Source organism: Astyanax mexicanus, chromosome 7, assembly GCF_023375975.1.
Source record: "Astyanax mexicanus isolate ESR-SI-001 chromosome 7, AstMex3_surface, whole genome shotgun sequence".
In the NCBI taxonomy this organism is placed as follows: Eukaryota; Metazoa; Chordata; class Actinopteri; order Characiformes; family Acestrorhamphidae; genus Astyanax; species Astyanax mexicanus.
Window position 1 is genome coordinate 40,000,641 of NC_064414.1, and position 18,885 is coordinate 40,019,525.

Genomic DNA, 18,885 nt, shown 5'->3' on the forward strand with positions numbered 1-18,885 from the left:
AAAAAGATTAGTAAGGTGTTGGATGTGAAAGTAACAACTATTGGTGCAATTATCAGAAAGTTTAAAGAGTATAACATGACAATCAACAGACCTCGGCCCGGTGCTCCAAAGAAGATTTCGCCTCGTGGGGTGGCAATGATGCTGAGAACGGTCAGAAATCGTCCTGCAACCACTCGGCAGGAGTTAGCAAATGACCTGAAGGCAGCTGGGACCACAGTTTGCAAGGAAACAATTGGCAACACTTTGCGCAACAATGGATTCACATCCTGCAGTGCCCGAAAGGTACCCCTGCTGAAGAGAGCACATGTGGAGGCGCGCCTCAAGTATGCCAATGATTATTTGAAAGATGAACCAAGTTATTGGGAGAAGGTTTTGTGGTCAGACGAGACCAAAATTGAACTTTTTGGCCTCAACTCCACCCGCCATGTGTGGAGGAAGAAAAATGCTGCCTATGACCCCAAGAACACTGTGCCCACCGTCAAGCATGGAGGTGGAAGCATAATGTTTTGGGGGTGTTTCTCTGCCAAGGGTACAGGGCTACTTCACCGCATCACTGGGAAGATGGATGGAGCCATGTACCGCACAATCCTGAGGGACAACCTCCTCCCCTCTGCCAGGGATCTGAAAATGGGCCTTCCAACATGATAACGACCCTAAACATACAGCAAAGGCAACAAAGGATTGGCTCAAGAAAAATCACATTAAGGTCATGGAGTGGCCCAGCCAATCGCCAGACCTCAATCCGATCGAAAATCTATGGAGGGAGCTGAAGGTCAGAGTTGCCAAGCGACAGCCCACCAACCTTCATGATTTAGAGAGGATCTGCAAAGAAGAGTGGGCCAAAATTCCCCCTGGTGTGTGTGCTAAACTTGTGGTTAACTACAACAAACGTCTCACCGCTGTGCTTGCAAACAAAGGCTTTGCCACTAAGTATTGAGTGTGTTTGGCAAGAGGGATCAAATACTTATTTTCCTCATTGAAATACAAATTAATTAAAATATATTCTTTAAAATTATATTCTGGATTTTTGTCTTGATATTCTGTCTCTCCATGTTAGAATATATCTACCATTAAAAGTGCAGAAGGATAGTGTCTTTATTAGTGGGCCAACGAAGAAAATCAGCAAGGGATCAAATACTTCTTGGACTCACTGTATGTAACTAAATAACAATAAACAAATCATGCAAATGTTTCAGTTGAGGCAGGGCAGGTCCTTGGTAGGACTGTCTTATGAAGACACATTCTCAGTAGTATCTCCCACACATATGAAACAGTCGAAAGGTCTCGCATATAAAGAAATTATTCTAAAAGGAGCTTCACTTTTTGTGGTGCTCTTTTTTCCCTTTTACATTGTCCACGCACATTTGTACATTTACATGTACATTTGGCTGTATTTAAAGGGTAATTTACTTTGAAACAGTCTTCTATGATGTAACAGCTTAGAAATGCAGTCCAACTTGGCTGTAGCCTAGTCTTTGGAACACAGCTAGTATTTGAATAAGTCAGTACAGTATATGTAATATACAGATGCTTAATTATTAATAATGTGATGAATTTCATATTTACCAGAGTAAATGTGAGTTAAGTCAGGGTTAGGAAAAGAGAGAGACCAACAGGTAGTCGGAGAAAAAAATACGTTTCAATCAATTACCTTTCTTTACTGGTAATTGAGGCAGCTCTGATTAAAATAAACAAGTGAAGACTAACTTATTAAGGTGAAACTTGCCCCCTCCATGTCTGTCTTTACTGGTTTAGGTGGATAGAAGATGGGAAGAAGAAAATTAAACTGCCGTCCCATCACTGCCACATACAAACAGAATAGCCCTTTATCCGATTCCCTCCTTTAGCTACTTTCCACTTGACAGCTGGCTTTGGAAAGTGCAGCCTGTGCAAGCAGACTATGTCAAAGAGAGAGACCAACAGGTAGTCAGAGAAAAAAATACGTTTCAATCAATTACCTTTCTTTACTGGTAATTGAGGCAGCTCTGATTAAAATAAACAAGTGAAGACTAACTTATTAAGGTGAAACTTGCCCCCTCCATGTCTGTCTTTACTGGTTTAGGTGGATAGAAGATGGGAAGAAGAAAATTAACCTGCCGTCCCATCACTGCCACATACAAACAGAATAGCCCTTTATCCGATTCCCTCCTTTAGCTACTTTCCACTTGACAGCTGGCTTTGGAAAGTGCAGCCTGTGCAAGCAGACTATGTCAATTAACAGAGAAAAGGTTAAAAAAAGAGTAAATCATGTGAAAAATGTGAAAAAACTGAGGTGGCTGTACAATACCTGATGAGATCGCTCTTGCTGATCTTCTGGAGCTCTCTGCCAAGCTCCAGATCGGCCTCCTGGATTGCCTAAAGATTAGAAGGGACCTACTTCATTAAATGTGTGAATTATGAATTCAGTATATATATGTACTGTAATAGGGAATGAGTATGATGTGCCAGTTGTAATTTAAAAATAATAATCTAACTTCAGTGCACACACTACTTCACAGTAATGTTACAGTTCCAATCTTTCTAGAAAGTGCAAATGCTGTTCCTGGTGCAAAGCAGGGTTCTACTTAAACTCTATTATTAACCTTGATTTGAGAAAAAAACATTAAATAAGCTTGTGTCTTCAAACCTTTGGATATGTTGGGCTAGTTTCCCACACAAGGATTAGGCCTATAATCATGATTATAAAAACTAATACAAAACAAATGTTGCTCTAATTTGCATGGTGCTGTTTTTCTTTCCTAAAATATTTAAACTTTTAAAGTTCGAGAGGCAAACTCTATTAATACCATATTAACAACCTTGTTTCAGAAGAAATGTTAAATAAGAAGGTGTCTACAAACTTTTGGACCAGGTTGGCCAGTTTCCTAAACTGGGATTAGGCCCAGTCTTATATCACACAGAATATTTAGTAGTTTTTTCCATTAAAATTAAAAAGTTTAAATCTCTGTGTAAGAAACCAGTAAAGAGAGTATTTATTATCTTTTTTTCCTCACTTACCTTCTCCAATTTGCTGCTCCTCTGCAGGAACTTTTCTTTTTCTATTACCAGGGATTCTATGTCATGCCGGAGCTGCACATTCTCTGCAGTGATGTTTAATTTTTTAGTAGCCTACAATATTTAGAACAGCATGTTACCAATGAACACATACATATACACATCACAAGTCCTTGAACGTTTATCACATATTAAACCATACAGTAACATGCACTGTTTCCACCACCCCTGATTCAAAGCAGCGTTAACATTGTGCTTCAGTTTGTGTGTACATTGTGTCTACTCAGTCTACTCAAGTCCTCCACAATCCACAATCATTTCAATACCCCCCAGAAAACCTGAAGAACCAAAGTGGGGTATCAGCAGATCAGCCTTCTCTAATTCTGGTATAAAATACACTGCAATGCACATGTTCACACTCTGCCCACTGTGTTACAGGAGGTTATGAATAACACGGCTTACAGCTTATTTTTAATGCTTCAATATTGAAGGCTATGCTGCAAAAAAACATGCATACAATCTATACAATATCATCTCCTCCTTATTTTTGAAATGGTTTAGAGTCCCATCAGGCTGCAGGGTTAATATTTTTAGGATGTAGAGGTCTATCTTTTTTATATTAAGGCCTTTAATAAAAATCTTAAGTTTTAGTTTTTTTGTTTGTAATTGTTTCCTCCTCTCTTTAAAGTATCCATTGTGGTGATACCATTTTTGTGACAGCAATTAAATGTTTGTAGGAAATATCACTACAGACAAATATATAATGCTTGATGTGAGAAAAAAACGAGCAAGTTCTGCGAGTGTTCCCCAAAAAATTTGGCGAGGCAAAATTTAACAAACAAGTTAAAAGAACTCCTATGGAGTATTTATTTAATAGCACGGCCAAAAAAAAACGTAGAAATGTGTTCTAATCAATATCATTATACATATTCTAAAATTCAAATAACAAACAGATGTACCTGGGCCTTGTAAAATACTCTTAAACACACAAATGACTTAAAGCAGCACTAGGTAGGATTTTTGATATTTTTAAAGAAGTAAAATTATAGCTTGAAACTCACTGCAGTGCTCCATTGAGGTTTAATAGGAGAAATAGCGGTGCTCTCGTGTCTGTGCCGGAGCTCCTCTGAGCTCAAACCAGACTCTGTAAGTTTTCCGAGGCGGCCGCGACTAACGCTCGCTGCTTTCCGACCTTTAGTTTTAACAGTTCTAAAAGGACTATTGGTTCATTCTTTACAAACTAACACACAGACACTCTGGCAGAAGCTGCAAAGAGATCGAATATGTCTGTGAAAGCCAGAAAACAAGAAAGAGAAACTAATCCGCCTGAAACATTTATTACACTCTACAACTGTAGGGGGAGCCCACGAGCACAAATCTCAATCCTACCTAGTGGAGCTTTAATAAATAAAAATGTATATATACAGTAATAGTCAAGTGTGTTTTCTTTCTTTTTTCTTTTTTATATTTTAAAGTAATATAATACAGGAAATTGACAAATCCTGCACCTAACAGCTGGGGTTATGCATAGGGCTCAGCCAGGATCTACTACTCACTCAACTAACAATAATAGCAAAACCACCACAATCTGATACTGGCTCGACAAGAATCCAGAAGCACAGCCTAACACTATGTTCATGGTCCATTGCCTCAACTGCCAAGTAACAGACCTACCAAAAAATAACCTATGAACACACAGAATCCCTCCTTAATCTAAGCTCACTTCCTTTAACTATGGCAACAACACACTTACCTAAGCACAATCACACACAATAAATCACATTATGAGTTGCGTGAGCAGAACACAGCAACCACTACCATCTGATACTGGCTCGACAAGAATCCAGAAGCATAGCGAACTATGTTCATGGTCCGTGCCTCAACTGCCAAGTACTCAGACGTCTACAAAAACTCATGAGACAAATTATTACAAGAGCAGGACCACACCAATCCCCTTCATCCAAACTCTAACACAAACTTCAGTGCAAGCTCTTCTCAGGGGTCATCAGGCAGGCACCTTCCTTCGTCAGTGTTTCGCTGAATTAGGCCCACGACACCTCCAGAAGGCTCAACAGTGAAGTCTGGCGTCCCTAATATTAAAGACATAAAAGCTATAAAAGAACATATGCCGGACAAAAAGGGTTAAACAAACCAGAATATCTTTTATATTTTAGATCTTATTCTTTTTCCATAGATATTCCTTAATATTAAGATATTCCTGTATATCTTCAATATTAATATACAATGTAAAAAAAATATATATATATATATATATATATATATATATATATATATATATATATATATATATCCTATAAAATGGACCTACAGTACCAGGGATATTCCCAATGCCTTGGAAATATATATTTTTTGTCCTGGTGGGAATTTTATATATTGGTGCATGCATGGCACAGTAACAAAATGCACAGACATGGAGACAACAGCTTTGCTTTTTAGACCTTGACCATTACCAGTTGTCTGCAGTAATTAATTAACTGCATTCATTGCAGCATTGATGTCAAGAGCTAGAATAAACCACAAGGATAATAACGATTATTGATCATCATCTCTAGTGTTAAAGGTGCTGAACTGCAAGCAGAATCCACTTAAAGAAGTTCATTCAGAATAATGACTTGGTCAGGTTACTCGTTAAGAGTGAGCTCTTTAATTAATGATCAATCTTAAGTACTAGTTATTGTAGTTCTTACCTTTACAAAGCTTTTGGAAAACCCACCCCTGGTTAGTTAAGATCTAGATCCAGCACACCTGACTCTAATACTGAGAGGCTCCTGAAGACCTTAATAACCTGAATTACCGCAGGTGTGCTGGATTAGGGTTGGAGCTCTTATGTGTGGTTGATCTCCAGGACCAGGGTTGAGCTCCTCTGTCTGCTCTGTAGCAAAGTATTAGGACAGACTCTATAACTGGCCTCATTCTGCAGATTATTAATTCCTTCATGAAAAGCTGATTTATGTAGTCAGTGAAACTGGCAAAAACACACTGAAACAAAAAAAAACTGAGACCAGTTCCCAGATCAGGAACACAGTGTGTAGAACATTCTTTCAGACCTGAGAAATTAGAGTGGCCTTCAATTATTAAAGTTGCATACATGTATGTTACAGGCTTTCTATTGTAGGAAGAGACAGAACATAAACATCATTATGAAATACTTTCCTCTGTTATGGTCCCTCAGGTAAAGAAAGTAGAAAGTAAGAATGTGCTGCTTTAGCATAAGACAATCAAATTCAATCAATTCAAAAGCAATGAGTTCTAATTATAGTAGTCAGGCAATATGGCAACAAAATAGAATTAACCTAATTTGCTGCTTTCAACAGCAACAAAAAAAGCATCACATGTTGTAATGAGGGAGTAAACGAAGTGAATAGTGGGGAGGGAAAGCAAAGAGCTGTGTTTATCTGTAATCAATAAAGGCCTGAGAAAGAGCAGCCAGCCTGCAGCTACAGGAGCAGAAACAGCTCACAACAAATGGACTGTGATAGGTTGTTAAAAGCAATCTAATTAATGATGGCAAAGTCAATTAATTTATTCTTGTTTGAGCCAGGGACAATAAGGATTTAGTGAGGGGGTGGAAAGAAGAGGGCAGGAAGAAGAGAGAGAGATTTACCAAGCAATAACACTGCCTTATGCCAAAAAGATTCCAGGTGGTCAGATGTAAAGCACAAAAATCTACAATAACAAAGAGGAAGATCTAAATCTAAACAGAAAACTTGCTTTTTTACACATGGTTTTGGTTAACCGTCCATTACAGGATACAAGTTTATTGCCAAACTGCCTAGCGGGCAGGCCTAGCAGAGGTATTTTTTCTTACTGACTGAATCACTTTTTATTACTAATTGCATGAGGACTATGGGCAACATGTGCTTAAAATAATAATATCACAAATTTTTGGTTTTTTTTGCGATAATTATATTCTTGTTGATATGACAAAACACTGAACTTTGTACAAATTACTTGCAAAAAACCCTACAGTACTGTAATTAAATACAGCAGATATCAAAACAAATACAAAAAAAGACTGCTTTTATCAAATAACAAGTTTCTTTTCCAGAATCACTACCACAGTGCAATTGTTACCACTGTGACAGACCACCAGTTAGCACACTGTCTACTGGCCACATCTGCCATAATTGTTCCAATGTTCAAACCGGCGAGCACAGTAATAGCAAAATAGACTTGCCTGGTTTATCTTTTTACTGCATTTAGTTTTTCCTCCTTTTTTATGTCCTAAACTGCACATTGATGTCTAGTCTGTGCTGTATATCTCTTTATATATCCTGCTGCCCTATGGACCAGTTTCATCTGCTGGTGCTAAATAATCGGTTTTGCCATTGCTGATACTCTTAACCTTTTTGTTTCTCATTTACCATTTAAAATAGTGTTGTTTGTAATCTATTGTGCTGTACAATATCAACCAGAGGAGTCTTGATCATAACTAAGATTTATTTTTTTCTCTCTGAACTGAACTGAACAACTTAAATGTAGGCAGTGTAGAAACAAAAAGCACAGAAATTTATTCCAATAGAAAAAAAGGAAGTTGGCATTAAGATAAATAAGAGATAAAGAGCATTAGAATGAGATGTATAAGGACAGTGGGTATTTGGGAAACACCTGTATTTGTTGTTGAGTAAGTCGCTGTTCCTTTTTGGTTTGGTCTTCATCCATAGCTGCAATCTTCCTGTGCATCTCATTTATCTGCTCAGACCAAACAACACACATATGAAAGTAACATTTACTGTGATATGAAACAATATTACTTTCAAGGCTAAAATGAATGTAAATGGCCACCAGAATTTTTATTGGTTCTGCAAATGTCAATAAAAGCGTGCTACATTAATACCATGTGGTATAACAATGCTTTATGCGTGTTTAGATGTATAGTAAAGCAATTTGAATAACCTGCTTATCCTAATCATCAGAGAATATTTGGAGGCTGTGAATATGAACACTGAACAACAATGTTCAGTGTTCTCCTTTGCTTCCTTACATTGCAAAGGAACTACTTTCTTGGGATTATGGAGTTTTATTTTTTGTGGACCTTTATGCTTTCTATGGTTATTTGGCACCCAACCTTTATTAAAGAGCATAGAGTGTAAAAGTCCCTGTAGACAGATTTTAACATATATACTGCTATGTCTTGGTGCCTTGAGGAGAATGATTTGACAGCTGTTTTGGTGGCACAAGAGAGGACCTACATAATAGTTGGCCGGTGGTTTTAATGTTATGGTGGATCAATACATATCAAACTGCATCCTATTTCTTTCTAAACAAGTCTACTTTCTTCAGAACTGCAACTGCCAAGGAGAATCAATAAAAAGAGAAGAAGAGGCTCTTCAGATGCCATTCTACTTCAGAGCTCAGTGTGAGATGAAATGGAAAAATTATTTATTAACTTGAAAATTTCAATTAGAATTTGTAAACAGGAGTGTTGGATGCTTTTGTAGCCTGGTCTTTATACAGATTACACATTTCAAATCCCTCTGGTTCCACTGGAATACTAATGCATAGCTACCACACAGAGCCTGGACATACAAGCAACCCAATTTCCAGACACTGTTTTGAAACATTCATATTTTGTATCAAATATACTCAGTAGCTCATTTGTTAAACATTGACAATGAACTGTGGAACAAGATTTTAGTTCAACAGTTCAGATGCACTTACTCACAATTTGACAACAAGAATCCAGATGTGTGTGTCGTTCCTAAGTAAGTGGATTTTCTGATGGGATTTTTGATGTGTTAGATTGAGGCTAATGTGCTGTTTGCTTTGCCGGTCTGCCACCACAGCTGTTGTTAAAACTAGCTAAACCCATTGCAAATGAATGTTCTTAATGTATGCATATGCAGTGTTGTTTGGAATAAAGAATATTGAAAAAACAGTATATATATATATATATATATATATATATATATATATATATATATATATATATATATATATATATATATATATATATATATATAAAACACTGAGAAAACATTCAGGCTTTAAAGTCTTTCCCCCATTGGCTACAATAAAGCATGCTGAGGTATATAAATGATCAGCACAGTGATTGCTCTTTATGATCTATTTATGCTTTAGCAGAGTTAGGTAACAATGAGGTAAATAACAACTAACAACTAACCAATCAGCTCAGTGAGTTATCAGTTTACTCATGTCTAAACAGAAACATAATTTATTTAAAAAATATATATATATATAAAAAGTGTAAGTTTATTAATTGTTAAGTAGATACATATTCTAAAAATACTGAGAATAAGGAAATATATTATACTACATTACTGCTATTTCAAAGCTGATTCTTTTTTTTTTATTCATTCATTATATTTCATGAATTTGAGAGTCAATTAAAAAAAAAAAAATTTAAATGATTGTGTGAATTTAAACGTGCTTGAAATTAAATTATTTATGCTGATCTTATTAGTTCCGTACATTTAAATCACTTTGACAAAATGTACACGTAGCTCCTAAGAAGCTTTATTAAGTGTCTTTTTGGTATTTTACTGATCAGGGGTGGGTTTCCCGAAAACGATCAATCTTAGCAAATAACGAATGAACTAACGAATGACGTGAGTAAAGAATGAGCCAGTTCTGCGAGTGTTTCCCAAAGAGCTTTGCAAAGCGAAAATTAACGAAGGAGGTTAAAGAACGTCTTTGTTGACTCCTCCCCCGAAACAGCGCACTTAATCGAGCCACAAACATCGATTCAACACTGCCAATATGCAGTATTTATTCACTATTACACCCTAAAAACGTAGAAATGTGTTGTAATCATCAACATTATACATATTCTGAAATTTTAATTACAAAAGGATGTACTTTGGCATTAATAAAATAATCCTAAAGATACATATGACTAAATAAATACTCGAAAATCTAATCTATTTTAAAACATTAAACTTTTTTTACTTTTTTAAAACTATTATTGTTAATATATATTATAATAATAGATATTATACTATATATTAATATTAATATTGATAGTAATATTAATTTATTATTATTATAATTATTAATAATATAAAAATAGTATAATAATACATATACGTATGTTCCGGTGTGTGTGTGTATATATATATATATATATATATATATATATATATATATATATATATATATATATATATTAAAACAATAGGAGTATGCACTATGTAAAGCTCCAGCTCATCCTAAATCACCATCTCAGTTGGGTTTAGGTCAGGGGATTGTGAAGGCCATGCACCTTTTTGTTTACTAGATAATTCCATATGCGTCAATTAATAGTTTTCATGGTTTTAATATTAATCGACAATGTAAAAAAAATAACATAAAAACATTGAATGAGACGTGTCCAACTTTTGACTGGTATTTATATATTTGCGAGCTGACACACCCCAGAGTTTGCCCAGATGAACGGCCACAATGTTGGTTAGAAGCACCTGATAAAGGAATAATATTAAATATTACCTGCACATTCACTGATACCCTTTACAATACGTGTAGGTGTGATTAAAGACACCGCAGGCGTCCCCTGCACCAGACCTACAGTACCAGGGATTTTCCCAATAGCATGGAAATATATTGTGTTGTGCTGTAATTCCCGGGCTGGTGGGAATTGTGTATAGTTGCGTGTATTCCACAGTAACAGCCTGATTACAGAATCCACGGACTTGGTGACTTTGCAGCTTTGCTTAGACCATGAGCATCATCTGCAGGAATCTAGATTTTAATAATGTATTCGTGGGTTTGCCCAGTTAGACTACAAGCCACAGACAAAGTTGGCATTATAATATAATATAATATAATATAATATAATATAATATAATATAATATAATATAATATAATTCATTCACTCACTCATCGTCAACCGCTTTATCCTTTAAGGGTCGCGGGGGGCTGGAGTCTATACCAGCAGGCATCAGGTGGAAGGCAGTAGGCTATACACCCTGGACAGGCCGCCAAACCGTCGCAGGGCAGACAGACACAGACAGACACACAGACACATCCACTCACACACTCACACCTAGGGGGCAGTTTTTAATTTTTATCCAACATCCAATTAGGTCTTTGGACTGTGGGAGGAAACCGGAGCACCCGCAGACACGGGGAATAATATAATATAATATAATAATATAATTGATTATAATTAATAGTAATATAATATAATTGCTTCAACCACGGAAATTAACATTTTTCTCCCTCAAAATTGGCGGTCCCTGGTGTTTAAGGTGCTGAACTGCAAGTCGAGATCCCCTAAAGAAGCTTTCTAAAAATAACGACTGGGTCAGGGCACTCGTTAATCTGCGAGCGAGTTTACGTAGTACTGTAGTTACGCACTGGTTTGGGAAACACTCTTTAATTAACGATCAATCTTAAGTACGAGTTAACGAAGTTCTTAGCGTTACGAAGCTTTCGGGAAACCCACCCCAGTTCCTGTTTAATCAAATGCATTGCAACACACAGGCTTAGCTGCTTATTTCACACAGACTTAATTCCTTATTACTGTCTGATGTTACTGCAGCCCATGAATGATATTATCCACTGCCTATGACCCAAAAAGCAAAGAGGCTTTAAATGTCAAGTCAGAAGTAAATATTTATAATAAAGCGGGGTGAAATTTAAATGTATCACACATAGGGTTGCAACGGTATGAGATTTTCACGGTATGATAACCGTCTCAGAAAATACCGCGGTATCACGGTTATCACGGTATCACAGTTTGTTACATATATTATTAAACTGACCCTTAAAGAAATTACAACAAAGGTTTTTTGTTCAATTAACTATTTATTGTAGAAACCTGGAACAACTATATAGATAATGTCTCCTTAAAAAAAAATGAACTGTGAAGGAAACCAGGTTTTTCCACTACTCTTAAGGGCATTAAATATATATATATATATATATATATATATATATAAATATATATATATATATATATATATATATATATATATATATATATATGTATATATATATACATATATATACATATATATATATATATATATATACACACACACATACACACACACATGTGTCACACATTACATGTGCTCTAAAAAGTAAAGATCCTGTATTTAAAATATTCAGTACAATTATTTAAGTTTAAATTATTATATCTGATAAACTGTGCCTGGGTCAGTGTCTGATCAACAACTATTGTAAACGTCCATTTTACTGCCGAGTTGGTATATAACCAGATGCTGCAGAAAGAGGGGATTTATTTCTGACATGATCCTCACAATAGAGATTTCTATTTTAAGGCTTTCACTACTTAAAACCTTCAACATATGAAAAACAGGCACGTCAGAATTTAAAAATGAACGCATGTAAATGAATGGCGTCTTTCACATCCAGTCCGGCCAGGACCTTTACACGGACACACGTGAATCCATCGTAGCACGCACTTCACGCCTGTACCCACGTGCCCAAATTTCGGATAACTCAGCGCTTTTGGGTTGTGCACGACTACAAAGAGATTTTATTTGTGTTCAGATTAAAATTATAAACTAAACACATACTTTGCGCTGCACGGCGGGGTGGTGTTCTCGGAGATGGGAGAACAGGTTTGACGTATGTTCACCTTTAGCTGTGACTTTACGGCCACATTGATTACAAATCGGATCACCATCCTCGGGTGCGTTCGGCGGGTCTCTGAAATAGTCCCACACTGCTGATTTTAGTTTAGCCTTTTTTTAGGCGGACGGAGATTTGTTTAGTCTGATGCACTTTCTGCTGTTCTCGCCGCTGTGTGCCGAGTAGCTGAAGCGGAGCAGAGTTGCGCATGCGCGGGTGAGTTTCTCCGCTGGCTTGCGTTTTACCGGTAATAAGCAAACACACACGGTATGATAACCGTGCATTTTAATACCATGGTATACCGTGAAACCGGTTACCGCTGCAACCCTAATCACACATAACTTGCATTCGAATGTGTGAAACATGCCCTGACAGTGATGGAAGTTGTTGCATTAGCTTAAATTTGATCAGAAAGACAGTTAATGCTGTTTTTAGTCTTCCTTGTACCCTTACAATTTTTACAGAACACATTCTTTAATCTGGTATCTGCTCTAACTGCTGTAATGATCTGCTTGATATTGCTAAACAGCAAACTAGCTGCCCACTCTCAACAAATAAACAGCTAATTTGGTCTCGTATTTTATTTTATTCCATTTTTGGTGCATGCACCGGAGATAGGTAGCTTTTACTTCTTTCTTATACTAAAGTCTGTAAAGTCTGTAAAGTCAAAAAACAAGACAGTTGAGACAGCAAAACAACTTTTGTCTTTTTTCATGACAGCAAACCTCTTTCTGTAGTTCAGTAATGGTCTCTTTCTTTTGACGGATGCTTTTGTCTATGTCGTTGTAACGTTGAGACTGGCTTAAAAGCTGCTTCCTCTCTAATGCATAGCTCACTCCCTCCAGCTCTTCCTTTGGGCTCCTCCTCTCTTCCTCAAGAGAACCAATCAGCTGGCTGTACACAAACACGTGATATTTTAATGGAATTACTAAACTGAAAAAGCAGAAAAAAACACAAAATACAGACATGATTTCAAAAGGCCTGAAGGTGAAGGACCCGTGATAGAGTCTTCTGCACAGATGATCCCACTATCTAGCTTTGTGTGCTAACGTTATACTGCCAGTTGAAATAACTCCTCACAACATTGGGATTTAAAAATAAGATAAATTAAGGCTATACACCACTGGTTTGTCCCACTAGCACTAACGATATCCCTTACATTCAGGCACATGAATACCCATAGGTTATAAATATCAGGGATATCAAAAATGATTTCTTGTTAGAAGTTCAGAAGGTACAGCTGATTATACACATATGCTTAAATAAATGCTTTTCATCTCAGGTCTACTACACCAACTAACTGTTTTCTATAAAATTTCAGTGGGAAAGCATTGCTCAGGAGAAGGAGCACTGTAGAATTCTAGACCATGTTACATCAAAAGCTCACAAGACCGGAGCAGGGGGCTCTCTGGCTCTTAGCGAGGGCAGGTGTTAACCACTCTGACCTGGCCAAGCACTTCAGTTTCACATAAACCCTTTCCCACTTCTAGGACATTTCATGTAGGTAGACAACCTCTGCTTGTGAAGAGGCTTCTGTGTCTTTATCAGCGGGCCCCTTCTAGCCTTGGTCTTCTGATCGTAAGCCTGTTGCAGAGCCTGGAGCTCCTTCTCATCTGAAGCAATACAGACAGAGACATCACAATTCTGAAGGGCAACTCAAGACAAAGGTAAAAAAGCTTAAGAGATCTGAGCAAACAACATCATCATCACACACAAAGTCAGAAATCAATATCAGTTTACAATAGGATCAACCACATCAAGAGGTGATCTTTTTGATATGTTTCAAGTCCTAAGTTTCAGCTGTGGTAGGCTACATATCTTAGGTGCTATATCATAGAAGCATTTTCCACAGTGATGGATACCTCATACATAGCTGAGAGGCCCAGATGATGTTTGGAGCAATTTAGAGGATGCTCTAGAGTGACTGATGTATTCTTTATGGCTTTTGGTAACCCCACAAATCTTTGTACACATAAAATACAACAGAAAAAACCCTTCAAGGAAATTGGACGATATTGTGGCAAATATAGTTAATGAGTTAGTTTTAAAATGTTTTAAATAATAAATTATAATTAATTTACTTGAAGAAATAAAAAGGCACAAGAGTTATGCACATCATTTACAAAAGGCATGGAATAGCCATGAAGCAAAACCAAATTGTTCCATTTGTGTGGTCATCACACTTATGTTTTGTCCCTCATGTTTGGCTACTCTTGTGCACACATTAAAGGTTATTTGTTAGCAAAATATATTAAAGAGTGGGAGAAAAACTAACCAAATCCAAATGTTTTTCTGCTAATTTTCCAATTGCTCAAAATCAACAGCCAACATTTTGTTCATTTGATTTTATTGGATTATTTGTTGGACTTAAAAATCCTTAAAAAAATAATAAAAATCTTTAGAATTAGTTTGCTTGGTGCGACCAATTAAATTTTAGTAGATCATATACACAAACACATGGACAGTATATGTTTAAACTTGGCTACATCTGTGTTCAGCTGGTGTGACTGGTTACTGCAGTTTTGGAAGGCCAAACCTGAGCAACAGCTCTTATTATGATCATCAGCACAAAGTAGATCTTCATTCACTCACATATTATGCACTAACATGCACATTATTTTCACATATTAGTCTTAATAAATAAAACATCAATAAAGCAATAAATAAAACATCTAAAGCATTTTAGCAGTTAAGCCTGAAAAGCTTGCTAGCATGATAAAGTGACTTTAGAAACAATGACAATAAATTAAACCTGGTTGAGCTCCAGTGATTACAAATTCTTATATACAAAAATATATATATACACATAAACACTACCTCAGTAATTAAACTCATGATTAACATGCCTTTGGTGCAGATTAAATTTGTGCAGAGTTTTTTGTACCAGCAGATGGTTTATTACTTGGTGAGCACGTGTAGCCTAACAACACTTCACTATGGAGTCTAGAGTACCCAGTTGGCTCTTTGCTTATAATTGTTTTCCACCCATGTGGAGCCATAACATTGATTTACGTTTTAATATCTAAATTAACACAGAATAGACTGTGGAATAACACTGCAGTAGTGACCTAATGGGTGTAATAATTAATTCTGGCAGAGTGTCCTCTGTTGCAGTGCTTTTCATTTTCCAGGCCTGTTGCTGCAACAGTCTGCTACGATGAAGGTGATGATGAAGATGGTGAACAGGTGATGTTTGGTGGATGATGAAGACTCCCTTTACTGTTACGCAGACTATAAATAGAGGTGCAGTAAGGCTATGTTCACACACCAGTTGAACAGCTCGAATTATATTTTCTGACCAAATTCACAGATTCAAGGAGATTTTATTGTCTTTCGCATCACATGTGGTACATGAGGTGGAACGAAATTGTGATCTCACGATCCAGTTTACACCCAAGAGCAATTGTTAAAACAGATAAATATAGATAAAATAAAAATAAGAACACAATAAAATAGAGTAGAACAAAATATACATCAAGATAAATACACAAAATATAGGGAAAGTAGGCAGGTGGCATCTGATATTTAGTTTAGGTTGTTCACGCAATCTTTTTAATGTGACCCATATCTGACATCAGTCTGAATGATCTGCACTTTGTTAAGTGGCATTCATGCGCACCAGAGCAATACATCACATTAATTTTCACTTTAATTATTGTCAAAATCCAAGAAACTATGAATGAGTTAAGACTGCAGCTGAGCTTATCACTATGAATCCACTCCAGCTGGCAGGCCACGGTAAGTTTTTTTTTGTGTTGTTGTTGTTGATGCTGCTGCCGAATTCTGTAGCTGTGTTTGGCCATTTCATTAGGAACACCACATGGCTGCGACATGAGCCTTCTAATATTAGGCTATTGAAAGCAACACATTAGTCCAAATATTTATGAGGTCTCTTCTCTCGTTTTCCGGCAAATTAACCAATAAGAGCCCAGACCCATTTCTGAACACTGATTCCAGTTTAAAAATTAATTCATATAAATTCAGCTCGCAGCTCATTGATGTTTGTTTCCTTTTGCTAGCACATGACAATATTGTTGTTGGAAATTCCCTGGGAGCATGTAAAGAATACTACAAAGACCATAATCCTTTGCAGCAGGAAAAGGTGGGGCCTAGGGTTTATAAGGTCACTGTCAGCCATTTTACTTTTTTTCTGTTTGGCACGGTCTAGGGATTTGTACATTCCTTGGATTTGTGTTTGTGTATGTTTTTGATGTATTACTTTATCCATTTATTTTAATTTGTCTATTTTGATTGATTGCTTGATTTCCTTGTTTTGCTCATTTGGTTTGTTTTTGTTGAGGACTGTTTTTGTTGCACTGTTTTTATTTTGTTTTACTGATTCTTATATTTTTTGGTTATTTGTAGATAAACCATGTATTCATTACCTTCCCTCTTTTATTTATCCAGTCCCTCCTTCCTTCATCCAGCCATTTATTCAAACCATACTCTATCCTCATTCATACATCACTATCCATCCATCCATGCATCTGTTATCTTGATTCTGCTCTGCATCTTTGTGAAAGACACTGTGAATAAACCACTTCAGTTAAAGTCTGTTCATCCTCCTGTGTTTTAATGCACACACCATCACAACAGCCACCCTTCCAGTTATGAAACCCAACAAAACCTTACAATTATAATGTATCATAATGTAACAAATGAAACTAACTGTTTCCTAACTATTAACATTTGTTCTAGAAATCAGGTCAGAACTAGTTTTATAGAGTGTAAAACAGTAAGTGTAATTAATGGTTAAATTGTCGGAACATACCTGTAGAAGCAAATAATATACCTGTGAAAGGAGTTAGTTTAAATCTTCAGAACGAACCCTGTCTAACACTGCCCTTTGATTTTCTTAGGATGTTTGGTATATGTCACTAAAAATAAAGGACGGGTTGCTTTAAGGAACTTTACACAGCTTTTAAAGGATCTGTGACGCAAGCTTTATAACCAAGCTCGCGCGCTCTTTCTCTCTGGTGACCGCAGTTCCTAGCCCCGCCCACTACGCAGGCTTATGACTGACAGGCAACTGAACCAATCACCTTGCACCGACTAAAAAGATAGTCTTTAAGAGGTTATCTTAACAGAAATTAGTGAATACAAATGTCAGCACAAATAAACTATAAACTTTTTTTTATTTTGCTCTGAAACTTTTGTTAAATTACAGTACAAATAGCGCTGGGCGATATTGTAAAAAATAATCTCATTATTCTTAAAATATATATATTATTCTCGATTACGGTTTACATTTGTTTTTTGCTAACTTCCGCACCATTTAAATGTGCACTCTATTGTTTCCTTTACATATCATATAAACGTTTATTTATTTACTTTTTTCACAAATAATAAGCAGCCCATTTCAAAAGTGTAATGGCAGTGATTTAAGTTACATATTTCACACTTTTCATACTTTTGAAGGGGACTGCTTGTTACTTGTTTTAAAAAATAATTAAAAAAAATGAAATGTCTCAAAGTCTCAATCTAACTAATGATATTTACTCTGGGGCAGCTTTTATATGTAAAGATGTAAAATATCGATTATCCCATTTTGAAAGTCGCATTAAAACAGTAGCCTTAACCTAGTTAACATTGGATTAATCAAAAGAAAGTAAATTGATTAATATTTGTTAAATATTGGGGGGAGGATGCAACCGAATAACTAAACACGCCATAGCTCTTATAAATCTTCATTATTTCCGTTTATCTAACTGCTTCAGCTGCCTTCTGCTCCTTAAAATGCTCTATAATGTCCTCCTCATCAGTGAGAAAGACATTAGTCAGCTTTAGCTAGCTACCCCTAATTTGCATTAAAAAACCTCACGGACATGCCCACACGGCGAACCGAGATATTCAGCACGGCGACGTGGGTTAAAGAAAAGTTGCTAGTGGACACATACCGTAAACAGTGTCAGTAATGTCCGTCATTTTTAGCCTCTTTTCCTCACTTTGCTGCGGATTTAGGTTTAGCTGTGTGGCCTCGAGCTTAACGGTCCTCCGCTGCTCACTGGAGCTCAGAGCTCTGATTGGTCAGCCTGGTTTTAACGCATATTTGAAAAATAATAAGATTGTTTTCATTTAATATTTCTCACAAGGCAAGCATTTAGCTGAGGCAATGCTTGAGCTTATCACACTGTCCTGGTTAAATATCACGTAATTTGTAATTGTGTGTGTTTTAAAAACAAAAAAGAGGTCACCACAAACAATTCAACTTGTTTGGAACAACAAAAATATCCATCCCAAAATCAGTCTTAAAGCTGCTCTTCAGAAGCTTAAACTAGTCCAAAATATGTCTCAAACTTTTAAAGCAAATG

The 18,885-nt window shown here is 36.4% G+C and overlaps 1 protein-coding gene across 2 annotated transcripts in view; it reads right to left on the reverse strand.

The window, feature by feature from the left end:
• Positions 1-18,885, reverse strand: part of LOC103041357 (apical junction molecule) — a 35,886-nt gene extending 17,001 nt beyond the window's left edge. The window contains exons 1-6 of one of the 2 annotated variants that reach the window (XM_022664393.2): positions 18,472-18,880; positions 14,088-14,187; positions 13,300-13,468; positions 7,624-7,707; positions 2,998-3,108; positions 2,288-2,355 (exon numbers count right to left, since the gene is read on the reverse strand). In XM_022664393.2, the coding sequence (XP_022520114.2) occupies positions 2,288-2,355; positions 2,998-3,108; positions 7,624-7,707; positions 13,300-13,468; positions 14,088-14,187; positions 18,472-18,499 (560 nt within the window). In that variant the 5' untranslated portion in view covers positions 18,500-18,880. Of the gene's footprint in view, positions 1-2,287; positions 2,356-2,997; positions 3,109-7,623; positions 7,708-13,299; positions 13,469-14,087; positions 14,188-18,471 lie in introns of both variants that reach the window. The other variant, XM_022664394.2, reaches the window with a different exon arrangement.